The sequence below is a fragment of the Amphibalanus amphitrite genome, unplaced genomic scaffold, assembly GCF_019059575.1.
Source record: "Amphibalanus amphitrite isolate SeventyFive unplaced genomic scaffold, NRLGWU_Aamphi_draft 000102F_arrow, whole genome shotgun sequence".
In the NCBI taxonomy this organism is placed as follows: domain Eukaryota; kingdom Metazoa; phylum Arthropoda; class Thecostraca; order Balanomorpha; family Balanidae; genus Amphibalanus; species Amphibalanus amphitrite.
Window position 1 is genome coordinate 132,915 of NW_024881597.1, and position 25,921 is coordinate 158,835.

General features: G+C 49.2%; 1 protein-coding gene across 1 annotated transcript; it reads right to left on the bottom strand.

The window, feature by feature from the left end:
* Positions 1 to 236: 236 nt before the first annotated feature.
* LOC122380629 (mitochondrial import receptor subunit TOM20 homolog) lies at positions 237 to 25,299 on the bottom strand. The gene is made up of 3 exons (XM_043363960.1): positions 25,090 to 25,299; positions 1,261 to 1,526; positions 237 to 613 (listed from the first exon to the last, which is right to left on the bottom strand). The coding sequence occupies exons 1-3, from the start codon at positions 25,217 to 25,219 to the stop codon at positions 551 to 553; spliced, it is 459 nt and encodes a 152-aa protein (XP_043219895.1). The 5' UTR covers positions 25,220 to 25,299; the 3' UTR covers positions 237 to 550.
* Between the last annotated feature and the right edge of the window lie 622 nt (positions 25,300 to 25,921).

The following is a 25,921-nucleotide window of genomic DNA, read 5'->3' on the forward strand; positions in this document are numbered from 1 at the left end:
GCATTTTCCTACATAGGTACCGTCCTACAACCTTGCCCACAACTGAATCAATCGATATATCGGTCGACTTCTAGAGAATCGGACAGTTTCGCCAGATACTACGAAGATGTTTTTATGCTAAGAGTAGGATATGCAAACATCTGTAAGTACTGCATGCCGCATGGTACTGCATCTTTCAGTCACCACAGCATGTCGAGCCCCCCCCCCCCCCCCCCCCCCCCAAAAAGAGATCGATGTGTAAAAGTCTGTTTATTAATTGTGTAATACCTATTAACAGCGTCCACACAATCATGATGACTAGGCGACAGACGCACGCTTGTTAGAAAACGCTCGGTAGTGCCCTTGGCCTTGTACGGACTCCAACAAAGCGCGAGATCTCCGTCAGCCTCACATCAAAGAACACGCCTCTTTCACACGCACACACGCACACACCTGGCAAACGCACACGCGCCGAGACCCACGCACGGACGCACACTCGCACACGCGCCGCGGTGACGTCACCCAGAGCAGGTGGTAGTGTTTGTTATGACGTCACAGGACCACTGTCCGGTTACTCCACGTCATCCTCGGTGATGGAGGCGCTCTCCTTGGCGGCAGCGGACGCGGCCAGACGCTGTAGGAGGCACGAGAGTAAGCTTCATCTAAGAAAACGATCTGACCTGCTTTGGAACTTATGTATATTTGATTTGACAGGTTTATTTATTGCTTCTACGGGTAATATGCATCAAGAGATGCATTTTCAGACTATCTTCAGCTTTTGTCACAATTTTTCTTTATTGCATGATCATATTATACATAGCATTATACCAAACAAGAATGAACGAAAGTACATAAATGGCATATAAAGTAACCGGTGATCGTTATGTAATCATGGATTACATAGCAATCACTTGTCTTAGAAAGTCTGGTGAGCATTACTTTTACTTGCAAATGTATATGAGTAGGAGCCAAAGCTAAAGCCGCCTACTTTAGAGCAAATAAGGTTGAAGGTAAATTTAGGTTTCGGAGAAGAAAATTGCATATAACAATAAAACAATATCTTTACTATCACAAAATTCCTGCACCTTCGAACAGCGCGAAAAAATAGATGAGGGTAAAATAAAAATACCAAAGAAAGATTAGGAAAAATAGACAGGTGCAACCAAATGTTGCATTTGATAACAATCACAATGAAAGTACAACAATCTTCCCTGCCCCGCTCCACACGTTACCTATCCTCGGTTTATTGGTTAGGACTGCGGTAAGGCAGCCGAGACGCACCTGTCCAGCGAGCGGCAGTCGCTGCAGCAGCAGCTGGAACACCTGGGGCGGCACCGTCTGCTGGAGCACCTGCAGCAGCTGCTGTGGCTGGTGGCACACCGCCACCGCGTTACACAGGTGCTCCACGCCATCCTCCATGTTACCCTGCGCCAGCAGCTCCTCGCCCAGCTGCACCTCCTGCAGGAAGAACGTCTGCACCTCCTCCTGGGAGCGCAGGTCGGGCAGCGCCGAGCCGCCGGCCGCCGCGCGAGCCCCCTGCTTCCGACCTGGTGGCACAGCGGCGCAAACAGCGGGTCAATGGCGAGCCGCACAGCGTAGATAACAGGACCCAGTCTTACTCTAATTTTGAGCGGTGGTGTTTCAGATCATCCATAGACAAAAATGTTTATGTATGCAGCCTTTTCACGTAAATTTTGTCCGAAACTTTTGAATGGAGGGATTCACAAAGGCAGGGCCCCCGCTCAGCAGAGCTTGTTGCGTTGGCCCTGCCCTCCACCCTCCGATCGCGCAATTCCTGTCTATGACAGAATTTCGAGTCCAAAGTTTAACGTACGCACTTGGTCGCGTACGGCCGGTCGGCCCTCTCACTGACTTCTCCAGAGTACAGCCTGCCACCAACCGCAACCATACCCGCCAGGAGGCTCATAAGCGTCAAGCGCCCGTCGCGCCTCGAACCCCGGACTAGTGTAGCCGGGAACGCGTGCTCTCACCATTCGGAGTCCAAAGCTCTACCGACTGAGCTACGGGACCAGCGCAAAACTCAAGCCAAAACGCTCAATAACGCAAGTGTCTGAGCATGGTGAACACGATGGTGGCAATACAGCAGTTTTGAGTCAAATTCTGACAAGCATATTACCCAAAGTCAGATACTCATTTGATGTCTTTGAACTGAAGTCATAGGTAACATATTGGTCTGAAACCCTCATTGGATACCCAGTAGGTATATAGTCAACAGTTGCTGCATCTTGAACACTAAACAGTGCACACTTCTTTTTTGCTGCAGGCTCAGGCTCACTTTGGAGCAAAACGGTCACGTAGGTGGAGGTTTGCAGTGCACTTTCAATCACTTTCTTCCCCCACCCCCACCCCTCCTAAAGACCATGGTGTATGTAGAAAACCTGTAGGTCCAGCAAGGGCTAAAGTGTCCAATGAAAGACTCTCAATTACAAAATTTGTCATTGTCTACCAGCCCAATCCAAACTTACGTCAATTTTTACATGTTGATCAAGACAGCCCATATTCAGCCCAGATTCAGCCCGGATTCAGCCCAGATTCGGGACACCTCCGATCAAGCTGAAACTCGTACACAATGTAGGCCATGACATGCCCAATCCACAGTCCAAGTCATTCGGTGGCACTCCTAGCCGTTTGACCTACAGAGGTCAGCAAAGGTCACGTGGCCCAAATTTGCACAGCAGATTGTGGCCCACCCAGTGGAGCTAGAGCGCTAAAAATGGCACCAATCGCCTCGCCAGCATCTAATCTTACTTTCCCAACACTCATTTGACCTCTCAAGGTCATGCGATGACCTAAGGTCATTTGTGGGCTATGTCGAAAATACATTTGCACAGCAGTTTTCGAGTAGATGGATTAACCGAATTTCAAATCAAAGCACATCATCGGGTAGCCCATAGGCCGTAGTAGCTTTCCTTAAAAACCGCTTTTCGATATGTGACCCCGTTTGACCTCGGCAGGTCAAAATGTGCAAATAAACGACACTCAATACGTCGCAGCCCGGATTCAGCCCACATTCGGGACACCTCCGACCAAGCTGAAACTAGCACACAATGTAGGCCATGACATGCCCAATCCACAGTCCAAGTCATTCGGTGGCACTCCCAGCCGTTTGACCTACAGAGGTCAGCAAAGGTCACGTGGCCCAAATTTGCACAGCAGATTGTGGCCCACCCAGTAGAGTTAGAGCGCTAAAAATGGCACCAATCGACTCGCCAGCATCTAATCCTACTTTCCCAACACTCATTTGACCTCTCAAGGTCATGCGATGACCTAAGGTCATTTGTGGGCTATGTCGAAAATACATTTGCACAGCAGTTTTCGAGTAGACGGATTGACCAAATTCCAAATCAAAGCACATCATCGGGTAGCTCATAAGCCGTAGTAACTTTCCTTAAAAACTGCTTTTCGATATCTGACCTCGTTTGACCTCGGCAGGTCAAAATGTGCAAATAAACGGCACTCAATACGTCACAGCCCGGATTCAGCCCAGATTCGGGACACCTCCGATGAAGCTGAAACTCGCACACAATGTAGGCCATGACATGCCCAGTCCACAGTCCAAGTCATTCGGTGGCACTCCCAGCCGTTTGACCTACAGAGGTCAGCAAAGGTCACGTGGCCCAAATTTGCACAGCAGATTGTGGCCCACCCAGTAGAGCAAGAGCACTAAAAATGGCACCAATCGACTCGCCAGCATCTAATCTTACTTTTCCAACACTCATTTGACCTCTCAAGGTCATACGATGACCTAAGGTCATTTGTGGGCTATGTCGAAAATACACTTGCACAGCAGTTTTCGAGTAGATAGATTGACCGAATTCCAAATCAAAGCACATCATCGGGTAGCCCATACTTTCTTAAAAAACCGCTTTTCGATATGTGACCCCGTTTGACATCGGCAGGTCAAAATGTGCAAATAAACGACACTCAATACGTCGCAGCCCGGATTCAGCCCAGATTCGGGACACCTCCGATCAAGCTGGAACTCGCACACAATGTAGGCAATGACATGTCCAATCCACAGTCCAAGTCATTTGGTGGCACTCCCAGCCGTTTGACCTACAGAGGTCAGCAAAGGTCACATGGCCCAAAATTGCACAGCAGATTGTGGCCCACCTAGTAGAACTAGAGCGCTAAAAATGGCACCAATCGACTCGCTAGCATCTAATCTTACTTTCCCAACATTCATTTGACCTCTCAAGGTCATGCGATGACCTGAGGTCATTTGTGGGCTATGCCGAAAATACACTTGCACAGCAGTTTTCGAGTAGACGGATTGACCGAATTCCAAATCAAAGCACACCATCGGGTAGCCCATAGGCCGTAGTACCTTTCCTTAAAAACCGCTTTTCGATATGTGACCCCATTTGACCTCGGCAGGTCACAAAGTGCAAATAAACGACACTCAATACGTCGCAGCCCGGATTCAGCCCAGATTCCATACACCTCCGATCAAGTTGAAACTCGCACAAAATGTAGGCCATGACATGCTCAATCCACAGTCCAAGTCATTTGGTGGCACTCCCAGCCGTTTGACCTATAGAGGTCAGCAAAGGTCACGTGGACAAAATTTGCACAGCAGATTGTGGCCCAACCAGTAGAGCTAGAGCGCTAAAAATGGCACCAATCGACTCGCCAGCATCTAATCTTACTTTTCCAACACTCATTTGACCTCTCAAGGTCATGTGATGACCTAAGGTCATTTGTGGGCTATGTCGAAAATACACTTGCACAGCAGTTTTCGAGTAGACGGATTGACCGAATTCCAAATCAAAGCACATCATCGGGTAGCCCATAGGCCGTAGTAACTTTCCTTGAAAACCGCTTTTCGATATGCGACCCAGTTTAACCTCGGCAGGTCAAAAGGTGCAAATTAACGACACTCAATACGTCGCAGCCCGGATTCAGCCCAGATTCGAGACACCTCCGATCAAGCTGAAACTCGCACACAATGTAGGTAATGACATGTCCAATCCACAGTCCAAGTCATTCGGAGGCACTCTTAGCCGTTTGACCTACAGAGGTCAGCAAAGGTCACGTGGCCCAAATTTGCACAGCAGATTGTGGCCCACCCAGTAGAGCTAGAGCGCTAAAAATGTCACCAATCGACTCGCCAGCATCTAATCTTACTTTCCAAACACTCATTTGACCTCTCAAGGTCATGTGATGACCTAAGGTCATTTGTGGGCTATGTCGAAAATACACTTGCACAGCAGTTTTCGAGTAAAGGGATTGACCGAATTCCAAATCAAAGCACATCATCGGGTAGCCCATAGGCCGTAGTAACTTTTCTTATTAACTGTTTTTCCGATATGTGACCCCGTTTGACCTCGGCAGGTCAAAATGTGCAAATAAACGACACTCAATACGTCGCAGCCCGGATTCAGCCCAGATTCGGGACACCTCCGATCAAGCTGAAACTCGCACACAATGTAGGCCATGACCTGTCCAATCCACAGTCCAAGTCATTCGGTGGCACTCTTAGCCGTTTGACCTACAGAGGTCAGCAAAGGTCACGTGGCCCAAATTTGCACAGCAGATTGTGGCCCACCCAGTAGAGCTAGAGCGCTAAAAATGGCACCAATCGACTCGCCAGCATCTAATCTTACTTTCCCAATACTCATTTGACCTCTCAAGGTCATGCGATGACCTATGGTCATTTGTGGGCTATGTCGAAAATACACTTGCACAGCAGTTTTCGAGTAGAGGGATTGACCGAATTCCAAATCAAAGCACATCATCGGGTAGCCCATAAGCCGTAGTAACTTTCCTTAAAAACCGCTTTTCGATATGTGACCCCGTTTGACCTCGGCAGGTCAAAATGTGCAAATTAACGACACTCAATACGTCGCAGCCCGGATTCAGCCCAGATTCGAGACACCTCCGATCAAGCTGAAACTCGCACACAATGTAGGCCATGACCTGTCCAATCCACAGTCCTAGTCATTCGGTGGCACTCCTAGCCGTTTGACCTACAGAGGTCAGCAAAGGTCACGTAGCCCAAATTTGCACAGCAGATTGTGGCCCACCCAGTAGAGCTAGAGCGCTAAAAATGGCACCAATCGACTCGTCAGCATCTAATCTTACTTTTCCAACACTCATTTGACCTTTCAAGGTCATGCGATGACCAAAGGTCATTTGTGGGCTATAACGAAAATACACTTGCACAGCAGTTTTCGAGTAGATGGATTAACCGAATTCCAAATCAAAGCACATCATCGGGTAGCCCATAGGCCGTAGTAACTTTCCTTAAAAATCGCTTTTCGATATGTGACCCCGTTTGACCTCGGCAGGTCAAAATGCGCAAATAAACGACACTCCATACGTCGCAGCCCGGATTCAGCCCAGATTCGGGACACCTTCGATCAAGCTGAAACTCGCACACAATGTAGGCCATGACATGCCCAATCCACAGTCCAAGTCATTCGGTGGCAATCCCAGCCGTTTGACCTACAGAGGTCAGCAAAGGTCACGTGGCCCAAATTTGCACAGCAGATTGTGGCCCACCCAGTAGAGTTAGAGCGCTAAAAATGGCACCAATCGACTCGCCAGCATCTTATCTTACTTTCCCAACACTCATTTGACCTCTCAAGGTCATGCGATGACCTAAGGTCATTTGTGGGCTATGTCGAAAATACATTTGCACAGCAGTTTTCGAGTAGAGGGATTGACCGAATTCCAAATCAAAGCACATCATCGGGTAGCCCATAGGCCGTAGTAACTTTCCTTAAAAACCGCTTTTCGATATGTGACCCCGTTTGACCTCGGCAGGTCAAAATGCGCAAATAAACGACACTCCATACGTCGCAGCCCGGATTCAGCCCAGATTCGGGACACCTCTGATCAAGCTGAAACTCGCACACAATGTAGGCCATGACATGCCCAAACCACAGTCCAAGTCATTCGGTGGCACTCCCAGCCGTTTGACCTAAAGAGGTCAGCAAAGGTCACATGGCCCAAATTTGCACAGCAGATTGTGGCCCACCCAGTAGAGTTCGAGCGCTAAAAATGGCACCAATCGACTCGCCAGCATCTAATCTTACTTTCCCAACACTCATTTGACCTCTCAAGGTCATGCGATGACCTAAGGTCATTTGTGGGCTATGTCGAAAATACACTTGCACAGCAGTTTTCGAGTAGAGGGATTGACCGAATTCCAAATCAAAGCACATCATCGGGTAGCCCATAGGCCGTAGTAACTTCCCTTAAAAACCGCTTTTCGATATGTGACCCCGTTTGACCTCGGCAGGTCAAAATGTGCAAATAAACGACCCTCCATACGTCGCAGCCCGGATTCAGCCCAGATTCGGGACATCTCCGATCAAGCTGAAACTCGCACACAATGTAGGCCATGACATGCCCAATCCACAGTCCGAGTCATTCGGTGGCACTCCCAGCCGTTTGACCTACAGAGGTCAGCAAATGTCACGTGGCCCAAATTTGCACAGCAGATTGTGGCCCACCCAGTAGAGCTAGAGCGCTAAAAATGGCACCAATCGACTCGCCAGCATCTAATCTTACTTTCCCATCACTCATTTGACCTCTCAAGGTCATGCGATGACCTAAGGTCATTTGTGGGCTATGTCGAAAATACAATTGCACAGCAGATTTCGAGTAGAGGGATTGACCGATTTCCAAATCAAAGCACATCATCGGGTAGCCCGTAGGCCGTAGTAACTTTCCTTAAAAACCGCTTTTCGATATGTGACCCCGTTTGACCTCGGCAGGTCAAAATGTGCAAATAAACGACACTCCATACGTCGCAGCCCGGATTCAGCCAAGATTCGGGACATCTCCGATCAAGCTGAAAATCGCACACAATGTAGGTCCTGAAATGCAGAGCTGGGCGCGTTCCTCGATTTTCGGTAGTGCGTTAGCGTTCCTGCGTTCCTCCGGCCGCGGTTAGTGCGTTCCTGGAATAGCGTTCCTCAATTTTTTTTTCGCTCGGTGCGTTAGCGTTCCTGCGTTCCTGCGTCCTAAACTATTAACCCGTATTGTATTCTGGCTCTACCAAGCAGCAAATCATACCAAAATCAGTGCAACGCAACACTGTAGCGGACAAAGTAGGCAAATCGCGCCAGTCCAACACTACAGGCGTGTTCTTCACAACTGAAGTCGTGGACAAATAAATACCGCCGAACCACGCGGCGCGGGCCCAACCAAACACGGGGCGAATCGATCACAGAATTTGCACAAAATACCCAGAATGGCGACGCGGGGCCGAAAAGCAACTCGACATCTCTTTTCCGAATCGAATATCTGAAATACGTTTTACCAATATCATCCGTAGGGTTTTCAACAAAAATCTGACCTGCTTAAAAACAATAGTTAAGTTGAAAGATGTATCTAAGTAAAAGTTATCATATTTCTTTACACATTTAATGCCTGAAACCGAATCGAATAGTAAACATCACCACTAAATCTAAGCAAGCCTTCCTCGATTCGACCGACAAGTGGCGCCTCTACCGGCAAACACACGTAATCGAGATTCAAACATTTGACACAGAGGTCATTGGCAGCAATATAATTTTTCGGGTGGTTCCGCAAGAACGCAGGAACGCTTCAAAATTTCGGGTGGTGCGTTCCTCTTACTTGCGTTCCTTTGAAAAACTTTGCGTTCCTGCGTTCTTGCGTTCCTAAAAAGGGCGGTGCGTACGTACGGAAGAACGCAGGAACGCACTAAAGGAACGCACTTGCCCAGCTCTGCTGAAATGCCCAATCCACAGTCCGAGTCATATGGTGGCACTCCCAGCCGTTTGACCTACAGAGGTCAGCAAAGGTCACGTGGCCCAAATTTGCACAACAGATTGTGGCCCACCCAGTAGAGCTAGAGCGCTAAAAATGGCACCAATCGACTCGCCAACATCTAATCTTACTTTCCCAACACTCATTTGACCTTTCAAGGTCATGCGATGACCTAAGGTCATTTGTGGGCTATGTCGAAAATACACTTGCACAGCAGTTTTCGAGTAGAGGGATTGACCGATTTCCAAATCAAAGCACAGCATCGGGTAGCCCATAGGCCGTAGTAACATTCCTTAAACACCGCTTCTCGATATATGACCCCGTTTGACCTCAGCAGGTCAAAATGTGAAAATAAACGGCACTCCATACGTCGCAGCCCGGATTCAGCCCAGATTCGGGACATCTCCGATCAAGCTGAAAGTCGCACACAATGTAGGTCCTGACATGCCTAATCCACAGTCCGAGTCATTCGGTGGCACTCTCAGCCGTTTGACCTACAGAGGTCAGCAAAGGTCACGTGGCCCAAATTTGCACAGCAGATTGTGGCCCACCCAGTAGAGCTAGAGCGCTACAAATGGCACCAATCGACTCGCCAGCATCTAATCTTACTTTCCCAAAACTCATTTGACCTCTCAAGGTCATACGATGACCTAAGGTCATTTGTGGGCTATGTCAAAAATACCTTTGCACAGCAGTTTTCGAGTAGAGGGATTGACCGATTTCCAAATCAAAGCACATCATCGGATAGCTCATAGGCAGAAGTAACTTTTCTTAAAAACTGCTTCTCGATATGTGACCCCGTTTGACCTCGGCAGGTCAAAATGTGCATCACACGCACACAATGTAGGTCCTGACATGCCCAATCCAGAGGTCAAACGAGTGTTTGGAAAGTAAGATTAGATGCTGGCGAGTCGATTGGTGCCATTATTAGCGCTCTAGCTCTAATGGGTGGGCCACAATCTGCTGTGCAAATTTGGGCCACGTGACCTTTGCTGACCTCTGTAGGTCAAACGGCTGGGAGTGCCACCGAATGACTCGGACTGTGGATTGAGCATGTCAGGACCTACATTGTGTGCGATTTTCAGCTTGATCAGAGATGTCCCGAATCTGGGCTGAATCCGGGCTGCGACGTATGGAGTGTCGTTTATTTGCACATTTTGACCTGCCGAGGTCAAACGGGGTCACATATCGAGAAGCAGTATTTAAGGAAAGTTACTACGGCCTATGGGCTACCCGATGATGTGCTTTGATTTGGAATTCGGTCAATCCCTCTACTCGAAAGCTGCTGTGCAAGTGCATTTTCGACATAACCCACAAATGACCTTAGGTCATCGCATGACCTTGAGATGTCAAATGAGTGTTGGGAAAGTAAGATTGGATGCTGTCGAGTCGATTGGTGCCATTTTTAGCGCTCTAGCTCTACTGGGTGGGCCACAATCTGCTGTGCAAATTTGGGCCACGTGACCTTTGCTGACCTCTGTAGGTCAAACGGCTGAGAGTGCCACCGAATGACTCAGACTGTGCATTGGGCATGTCAGGACCTACATTGTGTGCGATTTTCAGTTTGATCGGAGATGTCCCGAATCTGGGCTGAATCCGGGCTGCGACGTATGGAGTGTCGTTTATTTGCACATTTTGACCTGCTGAGGTCAAACGGGGTCACATATCGAAAAGCGGTTTTTAAGGAAAGTTACTACGGTCTATGGGCTACCCGATGATGTGCTTTGATTTGGAAATCGGTCAATCCCTCTACTCGAAAACTGCTGTGCAAGTGTATTTTCGACATAGCCCACAAATGACCTTAGGTCATCGCAGGACTTGAGAGGTCAAATGAGTGTTGGGAAAGTAAGATTAGATGTTGGCGAGTCGATTGGTGCCATTGTTAGCACTCTAGCTCTACTGGGTGGGCCACAATCTGCTGTGCAAATTTGGGTCAAGTGACCTTTGCTGACCTCTGTAGGTCAAACGGCTGGGAGTGCCACCGAATGACTCGGACTGTGGATTGAGCATGTCAGGCCCTACATTGTGTGCGATTTTCAGCTTGATCGGAGATGTCCCGAATCTGGGCTGAATCCGGGCTGCGACGTATGGAGTGTCGTTTATTTGCACATTTTGACCTGCCGAGGTCAAACGGGGTCACATATCGAGAAGCGGTTTTTAAGGAAAGTTACTACGGCCTATGAGCTACCCGATGATGTGCTTTAATTTGGAATTCGGTCAATCCCTCTACTCGAAAACTGCTGTGCAATTGTATTTTCGACATAGCCCACAAATGATCTTAGGTCATCGCATGACCTTGAAAGGTGAAATGAGTGTTGGAAAAGTAAGACTAGATGCTGGCGAGTCGATTGGTGCCATTGTTAGCGCTATAGCTCTACTGGGTGGGCCACAATCTGCTGTGCAAATTTGGGTCACGTGACATTTGCTGACCTCTGTAGGTCAAACGGCTGGGAGTGCCACCGAATGACTCAGACTGTGGATTGGGCATGTCAGGCCCTACATTTTGTGCGATTTTCAGCTTGATCGGAGATGTCCCGAATCTGGGCTGAATCCGGGCTGAGACGTATGGAGTGTCGTTTATTTGCACATTTTGACCTGCCGAGGCCAAACGGGGTCACATATCGAAAAGCGGTTTTTAGGGAAAGTTACTACGGCCTATGGGCTACTCGATGATGTGCTTTGATTTGGAATTCGGTTAATCCTTCTACTCGAAAACTGCTGTGCAAGTGCATTTTCGACATAGCCCACAAATGACCTTAGGTCATCGCATGACCTTGAGAGGTCAAATGAGTATTGGGAAAGTAAGATTAGATGCTGGCGAGTCGATTGGTGCCATTTTTAGCGCTCTAGCTCTATTGGGTGGGCCACAATCTGCTGTGCAAATTTGGGTCACGTGACCTTTGCTGACCTCTGTAGGTCAAACGGCTGGGAGTGCCACCGAATGACTCGAACTGTGGATTGGGCATGTCAGGACCTACATTGTGTGCGATTTTCAGCTTGATCGGAGATGTCCCGAATCTGGGCTGAATCCGGGCTGCGACGTATGGAGTGTCGTTTATTTGCACTTTTTGACCTGCCGAGGTCAAACGGGGTCACATATCGAGAAGCGGTTTTTAAGGAAAGTTACTACGGCTTATAGGCTACCCGATGATGTGCTTTGATTTGGAATTGAGTCAATCCCTCTACTCGAAAACTGCTGTGCAAGTGTATTTTCGACATAGCCCACAATTGACCTTAGGTCATCGCATGACCTTGAGAGGTCAAATGAGTATTGGGAAAGTAAGATTAGATGCTGGCGAGTCGGTTGATGCCATTTTTAGCGCTCTAGCTCTACTGGGTGGGCCACAATCTGCTGTGCAAATTTGGGCCACGTGACCTTTGCTCACCTCTGTAGGTCAAACGGCTGGGAGTGCCGCCGAATGACTCGGACTGTGGATTGGACATGTCATGGCCTACACTGTGTGCGAGTTTCAGCTTGATCGGAGGTGTCCCGAATCTGGGCTGAATCCGGGCTGAATCTGGGCTGAATATGGGCTGTCTTGATCAACATAATTTTTACCCATTTAGGGTTGTAATTTTGGTCATAAAAGGCCAAGAGAGCCATTTGATTTTTTGGTAGATTGAGCAATTTTTGATGAGCAGTTGTTCAGCTCATCTGCTAGTTGTTTTGTTTGTTAGAATCCAATGCAACATCTGAAAAGTTATCTGAGCATGTGTATTAGATTTGGATCAATAAAAGCCAAATTTGAGCACCAGAGCACCTGGCTGGAGCATAATTATAACATTCATGGTATGGTTTAGCATAAAACCATTCAAACTGTAAATTAAATGTAATAATGAACTAAGAGATAAGGGTGACGCAAGGGAAGGTGATGTTTCTTCACAAAATTAAAAAGGGTTGCCACTGATAGGAAAAATCTACCTGAATGGGTAGTGCAGTTACCAACTCTCATAGCTCAAGACTGCACTGCCATAGAAACAATTATCCATGACATCATTAGTTACCATATATAGATTACACATTCAGTACCTACTACCTACCATAAGATCCATAAGACTTAGCTAAGAAAACAATATCAATGGTGAAGTCCCCTTTTGCACCCTAGGCTCAACATTGAAAAAACACCCTATATTGTCACAAAACATATGTCATCCCAGGAAATTGTTCATATGATCATTTAATGCTAGAAAAAGCAGGTACACTACAAGCAGAAATATTAAACCCAATCCAACCTGACCTAACCTTGACTTACCTAACCTGACATGACCTTATCTGACTCCACAAGTGATTGGGTGTAAGATGTTTTGTGTACAAAGTATCGAAGTATTTAAGTGTGGTCTCACTTTTCAACCTTAGAAGCAACTTAACCCTCGCCGGCCGAGGGGGGGGGCGGGTGCCGCCCCCCCCCCCCCCCATAGGGTTTTTTCGCGATAGCTCCGAACACGCTGGCGATAGAGAGCTGAAACTTGGCATACCTGACCTTTGATCCAAGCCGCATCTTTTGACACCAACCGCATTTTTGGGTCAGGTCAGGTCACTGACCTATGACGTCATAAGTGAACCTCTGCACGGTCTTCAGATGTCGCAACTTCGCAACGCCCTCACTGTTAGAGGAGATGTCACAGGGAAATGAAACTTGCAGGATCTAGTATCCATTATGAGTCTCACAACTTGTATATCTCAGATTTTTCCTAAAGGTCATATGAGGTCAGGTCATTTTCGTGACCTCACCATTATAAGTCAATGGGGAAAAATGAAAACTGTTATTCTGGCGCCGGGAATGATCTCCAACTATCTCAAGCACACAGAATCGTAATTTGATGCACTCCTTGCAAGGTTAGATGCGTCACTTTTGCAATGTTGACCTTGTGTGACGTCATTTATGACGTCATCAAGGTCATATTAGTTTTTCGTCAATAACTCCTGATCAAATTGAGCTAGAGAGTCGGGGAAGCCACCAATGGACTCAGGAAGACCTGCCGAATCGAATGATATGCGACATGACCTCGTTCGACCAACTTCGTGACCTTGGGGTGCTGACCTGACCGAGGTCAACACCCCAAGTTGACCTGACCCGAACAAAAAGGATATCATTCGACGCGCCTGAGCGAGGCGAACACGATGCTGCCAAAATCGCGGCTCTGCGGCCGTTTTTTGCGAAGTTATTCACCAAAAACTGAACCGTACCTTGGGGCACTTGACCTGACCTCAGAGGTCACCGGTTGACCTAGGACCTTAAAATCGGGTACCAATCTCAGTGTGGCTAAATTCATTTTACGTTAGGGGGAGGATGTAGAAAAAAGGCCGGAAAGGATGTAGTTATTTTCATAAAACTTGACTTCGACCCTTTTTAAGCACCATTTTCATATATGTCACGATGTAGAGATGTAAATGATGTAGAAATATCAAATACTGATAAGTTTTTGAAGGCACTCTTATATTCGGGATGTTAAATGAGGTTTTTAAGTCAGCTCATACATTTGAACATTTCGGTTTTTCGAATGGTTGTCTTGGTGTCTTGTGAGAGTTTGCAAGGTTCGCGTCTCTCCTGCTCCTATACGTTTGGGTTCGAGGTTATATTACAAGTTGTGACTGCAGTGAGGATGTTTTTGTTTATATTTTTAGGAGGTCATTAAACTTTTCATTATGGGTGGATTTTCCCGCAACATTACAATTTTGGACACACTGACCAATCTCTGCGTCTCGTAACGGCGCACACGCTCGTTTTTTCTGCGACGCGCTAGCTCCACCAGGGGCGAAACGGCGAGGGGGTGGTCGTACCCGCCCCCCCCCCCCCCTCGGCCGGCGTGTATGTAGAAAACCAATAGGTCCGGCGAGGGTTAAAAGGATGTGTTCTTCCTATTCATGTTTTTTTTTTTGGTGAATATCTTCAGTTTTTAAAGGGTGCAAAGGGAGGAAATCACCATATAAATATTTGCTTCATCCATTCTGCCGTGAAAAGGAAAAGAAGCGTAACTCGCTTTTGACGATTTTTCAGGAGAGCGATTTTTCTGTTTTACCTTGTATTATCGTCGGTTCTTAAATAATCAAAGAAAACTTGGTGTCAAACTGTTCGCAATACTGCACTGAACCTAACAGTGTTAATATTTTTTACGTGGCATATAAGATATTGCTAGAAAATGGTGTAAGGTGTTTTTGCTTTTCACTCCATGCTCAAATTGCAGCAAGGCATGTAGGGAAGAAAAGCGTAACTACATTCACTCCAGCAGTCCGGCAACCGTATGTGCAGCGCGCGGCTCCATAGCGAAATGCAAAAGAAGCGTACCTAACTACGTAGTTACGCTTCTTTTGCTTGCGAGATCTTATGGTATCGGCGAATATGCGGTGTTTCAAATACGCCAGGACGAAAACGTCTTTCCTCCATTTCGGATGCCTAGATGCCTTTCAAAATAACTCACGACTTTTCATGCTAGGACTTCATGCTTCATGCTTAGCAATCGCGGCCGTCAGGTCGCCACCTTCGGTGCTGGCAGGTCAGACAGGCTGGACGGCCGTGGGGTCGCCTATACCGGTGCTAGCAGGCCGGACGGCCGTGGGGTCGCCTATACCGGTGCTAGCAGGCCGGACGGCCGTGAGGTCACCCCTGTCGGTGCTGGCAAGTAGGGCAGGTCGAGCGGCCGCCTCCTTCGGTGCTGGCAGGTCGGGCAAGCTGGGCGGCCATATGGTCAGCTCTGCCGGTGCTGGCGGGTCGGGCGGCCGTGGGGTCGCCTCCGCCGGTGCTGGAAGGCCAAGTGGCCGTGGGGTCGTCTCCTTCGGTGCTGGCAGGTCAGGCTTCCTTGAGGTTGCCCCTGTCGGTGCTGGGAGGTCGGGCAGGCCGGGCGGCCACGTTGTCGGCTGTCGCCCATGTTGGTGCTGGGAGGTCGGGAAGCCTGGCGGCCTTTGGGTCGCCTCTTCTGGTGCTGGCAGGTCGGGCAGGTTGGGCGGCCGTGGGGTCGCCTCATTTCGTGCTGGCAGGCCGGGTGGCCACGTTTTCGCTTCTGTCAGTTCTGACAGTCCGAGCGGCCGCGGGGTTTCATCTGTCTGTGCTGGCAGGCCGGGCGGCCGTGGGGCCGTTGGGTCGCCTAAGCCGGTGCTGGCAGGCCGGGTAGCCTTGGGGTCGCTCCTGTCGGTGCTGGCAGGTCGGGCGGCCTTGGGGTCGCTCCTGTCGGTGCTGGCAGGTCGGGCGGCCTTGGGGTCGCCCCTGTTGGTGCTGGGAGGTCGGGCAAGCCTAGCGGCCTTTGGGTCGCCTCTTCTGGTGCTGGCAGGTCGGGCAAGCCGGGCGGCCGTGGGATCACCTCTGCCGATGCTGGCGGGTCGGGCGGCCGTGGGGTCGCCTCATTTCGTGCTGGCAGGCCGGGTGGCCACGTTTTCGCCTCTGTCAGTTCTGACAGTCCGCGCAGTCGCAGGGTTTCATCTGTCTGTGCTGGCAGGCCGAACAGGCCGGACGGCCTTGGGGTAGCCTCTGCCGTTGCTGGCAGGCCGGGCAGCCGTGGGGTCGCCTCTGCCGGTGCTGGCAGGTCGGGCAGGCCGGGCGGCCACGTTGTCGCCTCTGCCGGTGCTGGGAGGCCGGGCGGCCGTGGGGTTGCCTCTGCCGTTGCTGGCAGGCCGGGCAGGCCGGGCAGCCGTGGGGTCGCCTCTGCCGGTGCTGGCAGGTCGGGCAATTCGGGCGGCCGTGGGGTCGCCTCCGCCGGTGCTGCAAGGCCAAGTGGCCGTGGGGTCGCCTCCTTCGGTGCTGGCAGGTCAGGCTTCCTTGGGGTTGCCCCTGTAGGTGCTGGGAGGTCGGGAAGCCTGGCGGCCTTTGGGTCGCCTCTTCTGGTGCTGGCAGGTCGGGCAAGCCGGGCGGCCGTGGGGTCACCTCTGCCGATGTTGGCGGGTCAGCCGGCCGTGGGGTCGTCTTTGCCGGTGCTGGCAGGCCGGGAGGGCGTGGGCTCAACTCTGCCGGTGCTGGCAGGTCGGGCGGCCGTGGGGTCGCCTCATTTCGTGCTGGCAGGCCGGGTGGCCACGTTTTCCCCTCTGTCAGTTCTTCGGCCGCGGGGTTTCATCTGTCTGTGCTGGCAGGCCGGGCGGCCGTGGTGCCGTTGGGTCGCCTATGCCGGTGCTGGCAGGTCGGGCGGCCTTGGGGTCGCCCCTGTCGGTGCTGGCAGGTCAGGAGGCCTTGGGGTCTCGCCCCTGTCGGTGCTGGCAGGTCGGGCAAGCCGGGCGGCCGTATGGTCAGCTCTGCCGGTGCTGGCGGGTCGGGCGGCCGTCGGGTCGCCTCAACCGGTGCTGGCAGGCCGGGCAGGCCGGGTGGCCACGTTGTCGCCTCTGCCGGTGCTGGCAGGCCTGGCGGCCTTGGGGTAGCCTCTGCCGTTGCTGGCAGGCCGGGCAGCCGTAGGGTCGCCTCTGCCGGTGCTGGCAGGTCGGGCAAGCCGGGCGGCCGTGGGGTCACCTCTGTCGGTGCTGGCGGGTCGGGCAAGCCGGGCGGCCAAGGTGCTGCAAGGCCAAGTGGCCGTGGGGTCGCCTCCTTCGGTGCTGGCAGGTCGGGCGGCCTTGGGGTCGCCCCTGTCAGTTCTGGCAGTCCTGGTGGCCGCGGGATTTCATCTGTCGGTGCTGGCAGGCCGGACAGGCCGTGCGGCCGTGGGGTCGCCTCCTTCGGTGCTGGCAGGTCAGGCTACCTTGGGGTCGCCCCTGTCGGTGCTGGGAGGTCGGGCAGGCCGGGCGGCCACGTTGTCGGCTGTCGCCCCCGTTGGTGCTGGGAGGTCGGGAAGCCTGGCGGCCTTTGTATCGCCTCTTCTGGTGCTGGCAGGTCGGGCAAGCCGGGCGGCCGTGGGGTCACCTCTGCCGATGCTGGCGGGTCAGGCGGCCGTGGGGTCGTCTTTGCCGGTGCTGGCAGGCCGGGCGGGCGTGGGCTCAACTCTGCCGGTGCTGGCAGGCCGGGCGGGCGTGGGGCCGTTGGGTCGCCTATGCTGGTGCTGGCAGGTCGGGCGGCCTTGGGGTCGCCCCTGTCGATGCTGGCAGGTCAGGAGGCCTTGGGGTCTCGCCCCTGTCGGTGCTGGCAGGTCGGGCAAGCCGGGCGGCCGTGGGGTCACCTCGGCCGGTGCTGCAAGGCCCTGTGGCCAAGTGGTCGCCTCCTTCGGTGCTGGCAGGTCGGGCGGCCGTGGGGTCGCCCCTGTCGGGGCTGTCAGACCGGGCAAGCCGGGCGGCCATATGGTCAGCTCTGCCGGTGCTGGCTGGCCGGGCGGCCATGTGGGGTTGGGTCGCCTCTCTTAATGCTGGGATGTCGAAATGCAGGTGGGAAGATCCCGCCCCTGATCGTCCTATTTCACCAGAACTCGCTCGACTCTACTCCTGAGCTCTGTTCGCACCCCGTTTATTTATCAGCAGACTTATGACGTCGGCGGTCGATTTACGTCACGGGACATGACGTCATCACTGCAAGCTACGTGCTACGTGAAAGAGACATATATGATGCTGTACTGACATTGGTGGCGCACATCAACAAATGCTCTCCCGAGCTGTTTTGTGTGGTTATTGTTTCACATAGGTATGTTGTGATTATATTCGGTTTTGAAAATTGATTTTTTGTGTTATTTAATTTTATATGCTGTTTATCTGTTCAGCCGTAGGTGACAGGCATAGAACGTTCATTTTGTATTTGTATTTGTATTTGTATATTTAAAATCGCCAACAGACAATAAGTCCACTTAAAAGGCGAAGTCAAAGGGACAGTAAAACAGCACCCACCCACACACACAACACACACACCTACACACACACACACACTGAAGATAAAAACACGTAGAGTTATAAACACAGGAGATGTAAATAAATAAATAAATAATAGCCTAAAAAGCCTAGTGAACAAGAAACACTAAAAGCACAGCGGATGCGATCACGCCGCTTCCAGCCCTTTCACATAGTTTAAAACGTGTCTTTTAAAAGTGTAAAAACTATCGCTAAAAACATCAGCGGGACTTCTAGTTAAAAACACGTTCATGGCCTTCGGTAGTCGGCGCAGAAAACCATCCCCGACGGTCCGTACGCGCCAGGGAAGCTCGGCGAAGAGCCGCTGTGAGCGGGTTGATCGCGGCGGCACATGGAGCGGAAATCTACCAAGGAGGTTAGAAGAACGGATTTTACCGGCCAGGATATTCCTCAGGAAGAGCAGGTCGTGTTGGTTTCTACGGACAGACAGTGATGTAATACCAAAATGATGCAGAAGAGAAGGATAGGACAGAGAGGAACATGGCGAGGATGTGTGGCTATTCAACCACAACAAGAACTTGTGCTGCACACGATCAACCCGCTCTGTGTGGGATTTGGCCGCTCCCGCCCAGACCACGCAACCGTATTCCAAAATTGAACGAACATTGGCATAGTAAGTAACGAGTAACGTATGTTTGTTGAATTTCGATCTCTTAGTCCCGGCCTGAAAGGTTCTGATCATCAGGCCTAGGGCCCTGTTTGCCTGGCATACAATCCGGGACACGTGCGCCGAAAATGACAGCTTGCTGTCAATTGTGACGCCAAGATCTTTGATCTCGTCTACGCTCTCCAGAACAGCGCTGCCAATACGGTAGGTGGTCCGAACGGGAGCGCGCCGCAGAGTCACACTGAATGCTTTACATTTGGCTGGGTTTAGAGACAGACCCCATGTGGCCGACCAGGAGCTCAGCCGGTCAATGTCCGTCTGCAGAGTAGCAGCATCCTGGCGCGTCGTGATTTTCCTGAAGATTTTGGCATCGTCTGCGTAGAGTAAACATTCTGAGTCTAGATCGGAAGGGAGGTCATTGATAAAAATAGAAAATAGGATCGGAGCAATCAATGACCCCTCTGGATTTCCCGAAATGACACTAGTCCATTCCGACGTTTTGCCGTTCAGTGTGACTCTTTGGCGCCTATCAGAGAGGTACGAGACAAACCACATGAGAGCTGAGCCGTGGACGTGGAACGAATTTTTTAGTTTGTGGATCAAGTAACCATGATTTACACTTTGAAAGGCCGCTGTGAAGTCGGTGTATATCGTGTCTGTCTGGTATCCCTCCGATATGGCCTCCCACGCCGAGGTCAGAAAGACGGCCAAGTTGCTGGTACATGATCTGCCCGGCACAAAGCCGTGCTGCTCGTTGCAGAGTGCCGGTGCCACGTGCCGGTAAAGCTGGTCATAAACCACTTTTTCTAAAATCTTTGCGAAGAGAGGCAGCAAGCTGACACTTCTGTAGTTTTCGGCCGACTTTTTGTCTCCTCTTTTGAATATCGGCACTATGTTAGCGCGTTTCCACCGTTCGGGGGTTACAAATTTTCTATTTGTAAACGATTTTACCTGCGTTTTGGAGTACCTACTTCATAGAAGAGCATTTCAATTTAGTGTTTGATTGTGTCAGAATATGTGTGCTAAAATGCAATCTTTTGCTTCATTAGATTTGCTGTCCCCTGAAGTTTGTAACGATTTAGGTACCTTCTTAAATACTTGGCCACTCAATATTGTCATTTTATTTCCCAATTTATGTTCACAAATATTTATTATAAGTAGGTACTGTGTGGTGATACTTTTGCTGTTTCTTCCTTCAAATTATTGTTATTGCCTTGTGTTTTATCTTGGCATACCTATCCATGTAATTTTTTATCTTAAATATAGGAAAATATTCCCAAGAAGGCACTGAATTCATAGCACTCGTACATGGGGTGATTGTTGGTGATGTGTATCCCGGACCGTGAAACTTAAAGGCCTACTTATATGCCATAATTTTTAATATTCAAGTTGATTTTTAAGGATGAAATTAAAAAAGTTGTTCAGAACCTTGCACGGACTGATTTACATATGGAATGATAAACAGTTCTCATCAATCCAAACAAAAATATGGCACATGCTCATGAGAACATTTACTGCAGGTCTTTGACCATTTGCTGGAAAATTCCTTCTGCCAGCTGTCCAGTAAAGTCTTAAGACCTGAGGCATCATCCTGTTATCACTCTGAATAGCTTGGTGAGGCTGCTGAAGGCCTCACCAATTACTGCTTCCTCTGAGGCTCTGACCCTGAGGTGCTTGAGCAATAAGCATTTTGGACTTTAAAGGAGGGAGTGAATTTTCTGATCCCTTGTTTTCTTGGCAGGTGATTTATCGCTGCTTAGGGCCAGCGCCCAGCGGCCCATCGGACAGCCTTGAGAAGACCGCCGCACGCTGTTTGCAGTCCGTCGACCTCCTGTCTTCAACGGACGGACGCCCTCGGTCCCACTCAGCAATTGACTGAAGCCTATCGCGCCGATATGCTCGCTCATCTTCCATCCTCGCCCTGCCTGATGGTTTCGACGACCCGGGCTGTGGTCCCTGAGGTTCGGAACCCGTCTCGCTGGCCTGCCAGCAGGAGGCCTGGCGCTCGTCGCAGACGAGCGCTGCAGTGTGGCCAGTGAACCTGATGCTTCACTGGCCACACTGCTGGCACTGATACTGCACATCGCACAGCTCGTTATATAACAATTGAACACATGTCAGGCGTGATTTATTTGTAGATATTTGTAAACAGCCTTTAATCTTTGGCATTGATTCGTTGTGTGACGTTGTTTTGTTCGCATGTGGCCATGTGGATAAGGCTACTGGCCAGTGGCCATAGCCTTATCCTTCTCGTTAAATTTGTTATCTGGAAATAAATGTCACCACTCACCATAAATGTGTTCTACATGGGCAATGACTAACTATTCTACTGTACATTTTACGGATGTCACATTTCATGGTGCTTCAGGATTAGGATAGATATCACAAGCGTCGTACTTCTTTGTTACGTTGATGACGCACCTGTAACCGCAGGCAATAAGAGCCTGACACAGGCTGACACGCGCTATTCACCGATGGGCATATGAACAGATGGGTGTCGTGATCGTGGGCATGGATCAGACTCAGCCTAATTCAGCCTAGACTCGGCAATAATTAGGGCATTTTTAATTCTCGCCGAACCTATCGGTTTTCTTCATCAGATGCCGTTTAGGGGGAGGGTAGATGGACTGTCCTCCCCGCCCCTCGCCATTTCGGACTAAATTGCGACATTTTAGGGCCGTGCAGAGGTTCACTTACGACGTCCCAAGTTAGTAACCTGACCTGACCTAATAATGTGGTCGGTGTGAAGATCCGTCTTTAATGTTCAAGTGCGCCAGCTTTCATCTCTATACCAGCGCCTTCCGAGCAATTACCTTAAAAAAAAAAAACGTCGAGGGCGACACCCGAACCCCCTCTTCTCGGTGGCGAGGGCTAGGGGGTAGTGCTTATTAAGGGAGAATGACTGTGCCATTTGACTGTGCCATTCGAGCCCTACCAACACCTGTGATGAACCGACGCCCGGTGCGAAAGGAACATCGGCGTTCTCGGCCAGTAGCGGAGGAACACCTTCAATTATGGGGGGGGGGGGCACTGCCGACTTTTGGTCCCATTCTAAATTCTTTCCATGCAACGCCCATAGGGCTAATGTAAAAATGTCAAAATCAAAGGGGGCACGGTGCCCCGGTGCCCTCCCCGTTCGGCGTTCCGCCGCCTATGTTCTCGGCAAAGATGCCAATGATTTGCAAAGTTTGAATGATTCGCTGCATAATGCCAAGTCCTTTTGGCTCCTGCGAGATGTCGCTAGCGCGTTGATGAAGTTCAATATAGAGGTCACTAGCGTCGAGCCATGAAACCCAAGATTACTTTCATGAAACCTACGCAGCTAACGGATGGGGCTGCAGACAAAAGTACGCCAAAAGTACGTCGTGACCGTGGTCTCCGCTGCTAAGCGACAATCAAAAGGGACATTGCTCAGCTTGTTTGGCGCACGTGTGACAGCGGCGCGGGGCGCGCCCAAATCGGCCGCGCTTTCGCTGCGGTTGGCTCATAGCGACCGCACGAACTCTGCGGTTTTAACAGCAGCCTACGTCACACACTGCTGGCGCGACTCGAGCTCCTATTGGACAAATTCACGTGGTCTCCGTTGCTAGGCAACAATCTCGTCCATCAGCCAGCGTATGGATGGTGGCAGTGGTTTTGTAGTGTCGGTAACTTTTTTGTCTGCGTTTTAGATCACTTTGTAGCCCCATTAAAAGAAGAAATATCTCACTTTTGTGGTTGCCCATAGTAAGCGCACGGCAGCCTACGTCAGCAGCCTGCGTGCGTTTCTCGGCCTCTCATTGGTCAACAGCACAGTCCTATCTCTTCAACACAGTAGCCACCTAGTGGGCTGTTGGGGAAGCTGTTTTGACAGCAGCGGGCGAACAGAGCTCTGATTTCACATTTTCCTTTAGCTGCACGTGGACTTTTGTTCCGTATTTTTTGTTATCGTTTCAGTTCTAAACCTCTTCAGAGACCAATGCTGCTCCTAAGCCGCAATTTGCACACCCTTCTGATAGAGTTCACAGCGAGCATGCACCACAATAAATAAAGTAAACTATTTGATATCGCTCGCGTGGCCTTGGTCCAGGGTATGGCATGGCACCCCATACCTATACCTACTATTTCAAGTTGGTGGTTTTGAACTTTGGTTGCTTTTATCTTACAGTTTTCCTCCATTCAAACGCCCGGATACCTACTAGAAGATATTGGTGAAACATAGAAAGGCGGCAAACGCAAGCAAGAAGGGCTGAATATATTTTTAATGCAAATTTTCCTGGCAAAATTAAACTTCTACCAAGTGTTATGCACTCACCTGAAAGGCAAAAAAGCGCAAGTGCGTAAAAGTCAGCGCGGTGATAAGCAAGAAAAGCGCAACTACTTAGTTGCGCTTTTCTTGCCTATCACATCGTCCTGACCGCTGCAGATACGCTTTTTTTAATAGGTGCGTTTGTAGTTACGCTTTTTTTGCTTGCGGTCAGGGAGGATGAAAAACATTTACGCTTTTCTCGAAAAAGAAAATTTGATATAACTCGAAAAATTATACGAATTTCGAAAAACGGTTTTGCAGAAAGATGGAGATTGCTATTCTCTATCTAATGGTATCAAAATCTCAAAATCGAAAAAATGCGAGTTACGCTTTTCTTGGTTGTCACGGCAGCATTGCTAACATCTCCATTCCCTGCCTTTTTGTGTAAGACCAAACCATTACGCTACATAATCCTTAGGGTAAATTATCCTTCCAACACATTTCCCAAGTGCAACATTGTTACATTGGTCCTTACGCATTTCTTCATCACACAGGCATTTTCAAAATGGAGGATTCTGTAAAAAAACGGTCATGCTGTAACCTGTATTGGTCATAAATAAAGTAATGGTAGACTTTTGCTTTATGTTTTATAGTGGTGATGGAATGATGGTGCTTTACATAACAATGCTAGAATTACCATGCAGCTAAAGACATCTTTCTTGACAACACCAATGCTATAGTCTGTTTATTTGGTATATGTCAAGTTTAGGTCCTAACTACAATTGTGGCGCTTTTGATACGAATATGAAACAGCAAAAATTTTAGGTTTTAGGTTAGGTTAGGTTGTAGGTTTGTAGGTTTTAGGTTGTAGGTAGGTAGGTTTGTAGGTTAGGTTAGGTTAGGGTAGGTTTGTAGGTGGTAGGTTGGTAGGTTATAGGTAAGTAGGTAAGGTTAGGTCAGGTTTGATTATGTTTTTTTCTTTTATTTGCGAGACATATGAGTATCATTTTTGGATTCAGGATGTCAAATAATGTAAAAATATGAAAAATTTATCAATGAAATCTTCTTAGGACTTAAACTTGACATTTACCGTTTATTTAACAATGGAGATCCACTCAAAGTGCTTGGGTGAAAAGCATAAGCACACGGTCAACATCCATACATAAACATTGGGCCGCTTAAAATATCAAGCTCACTCTTAATTTTACCTTTTGTCCTTCTGTTCAATCCTAATGCTCGTCTCATGAGGTATTCATTTTAAATTGTTACATTAACAGACTACAGCTACAGAAACCTTAGTGTACCCACTAACGTCATAAAGCAGGTGTCACACTTACCTACCTATAATCTACAACGTACAACCTAAAATCTACCACCTAAAACCTAAAACCTACAGCCTAAAACTGGACGAACGTGAAAACAGGGCACCTGGCGATTTGATCAAGGCTCTTGAAATTCACTCGCACAAACCACATATCAATTACTGTGTAGAAGGCACTAAGAGGGGGAGAACTTCTCAATAGTCATGTGGCCTAATACGCCCTCCGGCACTGTTTTCACCGGCGTCCCTAAAACCTACCCTACAGCACCTCTCCTTGGTTGTAAAAAACAAGTGTGCCACCTGCCTTACTTCTACACAGCTATTATTATTCAAAAATTATCCAGAAAAAGAGGTGCATGGCCAAAAAAATATAATGGTGACAAAGCAAAAACATTCAATGATGTAACATGCGGCGAAAGGGAGCGAAAGTGGCGCACTTTACTCACGCTTTTCGCGGAGCTTTTTCTTGAAGTCGGGCGCACTTCTCCTCTTCTTATCGAAGTAAATGCAGTACCCCATGAAAAGGGTGCCACAAACTGCGGCAATCCCAACTGTTGTTCGAGATAACATCGTCATTTGAAGGATGCGCGGGGCGACCACCACTCGTCACACGCGGCTTTGAGAAAGGAAGTTTCGGGGCACGCAAGGATGACAGTAAGTTTGTATTTCAAAAGCACAAAATAGAAAGTTGATGACGTCACAGAAACAGTTATAGTTCATGGGTCATAGCTTGGGTCATAGATAAAAGTCATGGGTTCACAAAAGTAGCATAGGCTAAGTTATTTATAGTAGTCACGGGTAGCACAAAAACCTATGCTTTAACCCGCGCGGGGCTAGGGGGGGGTAAATTTTACCCCCCCCCCTCGCGAATTTTTGCAATATCTCAAAAACGGCGGCGCGCAGCGCCGCCAAACCTTCAGTACCTTTTCTTACATCAATTTGACACGTTCCCTGAAAATTTGAGCGAAATCGCTCGAAAATTTTTTGAGAAAATGACGTTTTAGTGACGTCATGTTCGCCATTTTCGCCTCAAAAATGGCAAAATTTCAAACGCCGCTAACATCTTCATTTTTAAGGGAATCAAGACGCAACAAAAAAGGTTATACGTGATTCTACTTTGTCTATCAAATGGCTATCTCGGTTTTTTGAAAATTTTTGATTTTGGCCCAATTTTTTTTTTCAAAAACTGACGTTTTTGGGAAATAATGATAAAATCCAAAACTTTGCGTGTATCGAAAAAACCGGAACATATGTCAGAGAAGTGGTATATGTGCACCT

What these genes read in the sequence shown, in the direction of transcription:
- LOC122380629 (XM_043363960.1), bottom strand. Translation starts at nt 25,219, where the DNA reads ATGACGATGTTATCTCGAACAACAGTTGGGATTGCCGCAGTTTGTGGC. An exon ending in GAAAAAGCTCCGCGAAAAGC is followed by an intron (nt 1,527 to 25,089) that starts GTGAGTAAAGTG and finishes CTGTGCCACCAG; the next exon opens with GTCGGAAGCAGGGGGCTCGC. An exon ending in GACTGCCGCTCGCTGGACAG is followed by an intron (nt 614 to 1,260) that starts GTGCGTCTCGGC and finishes TGCCTCCTACAG; the next exon opens with CGTCTGGCCGCGTCCGCTGC.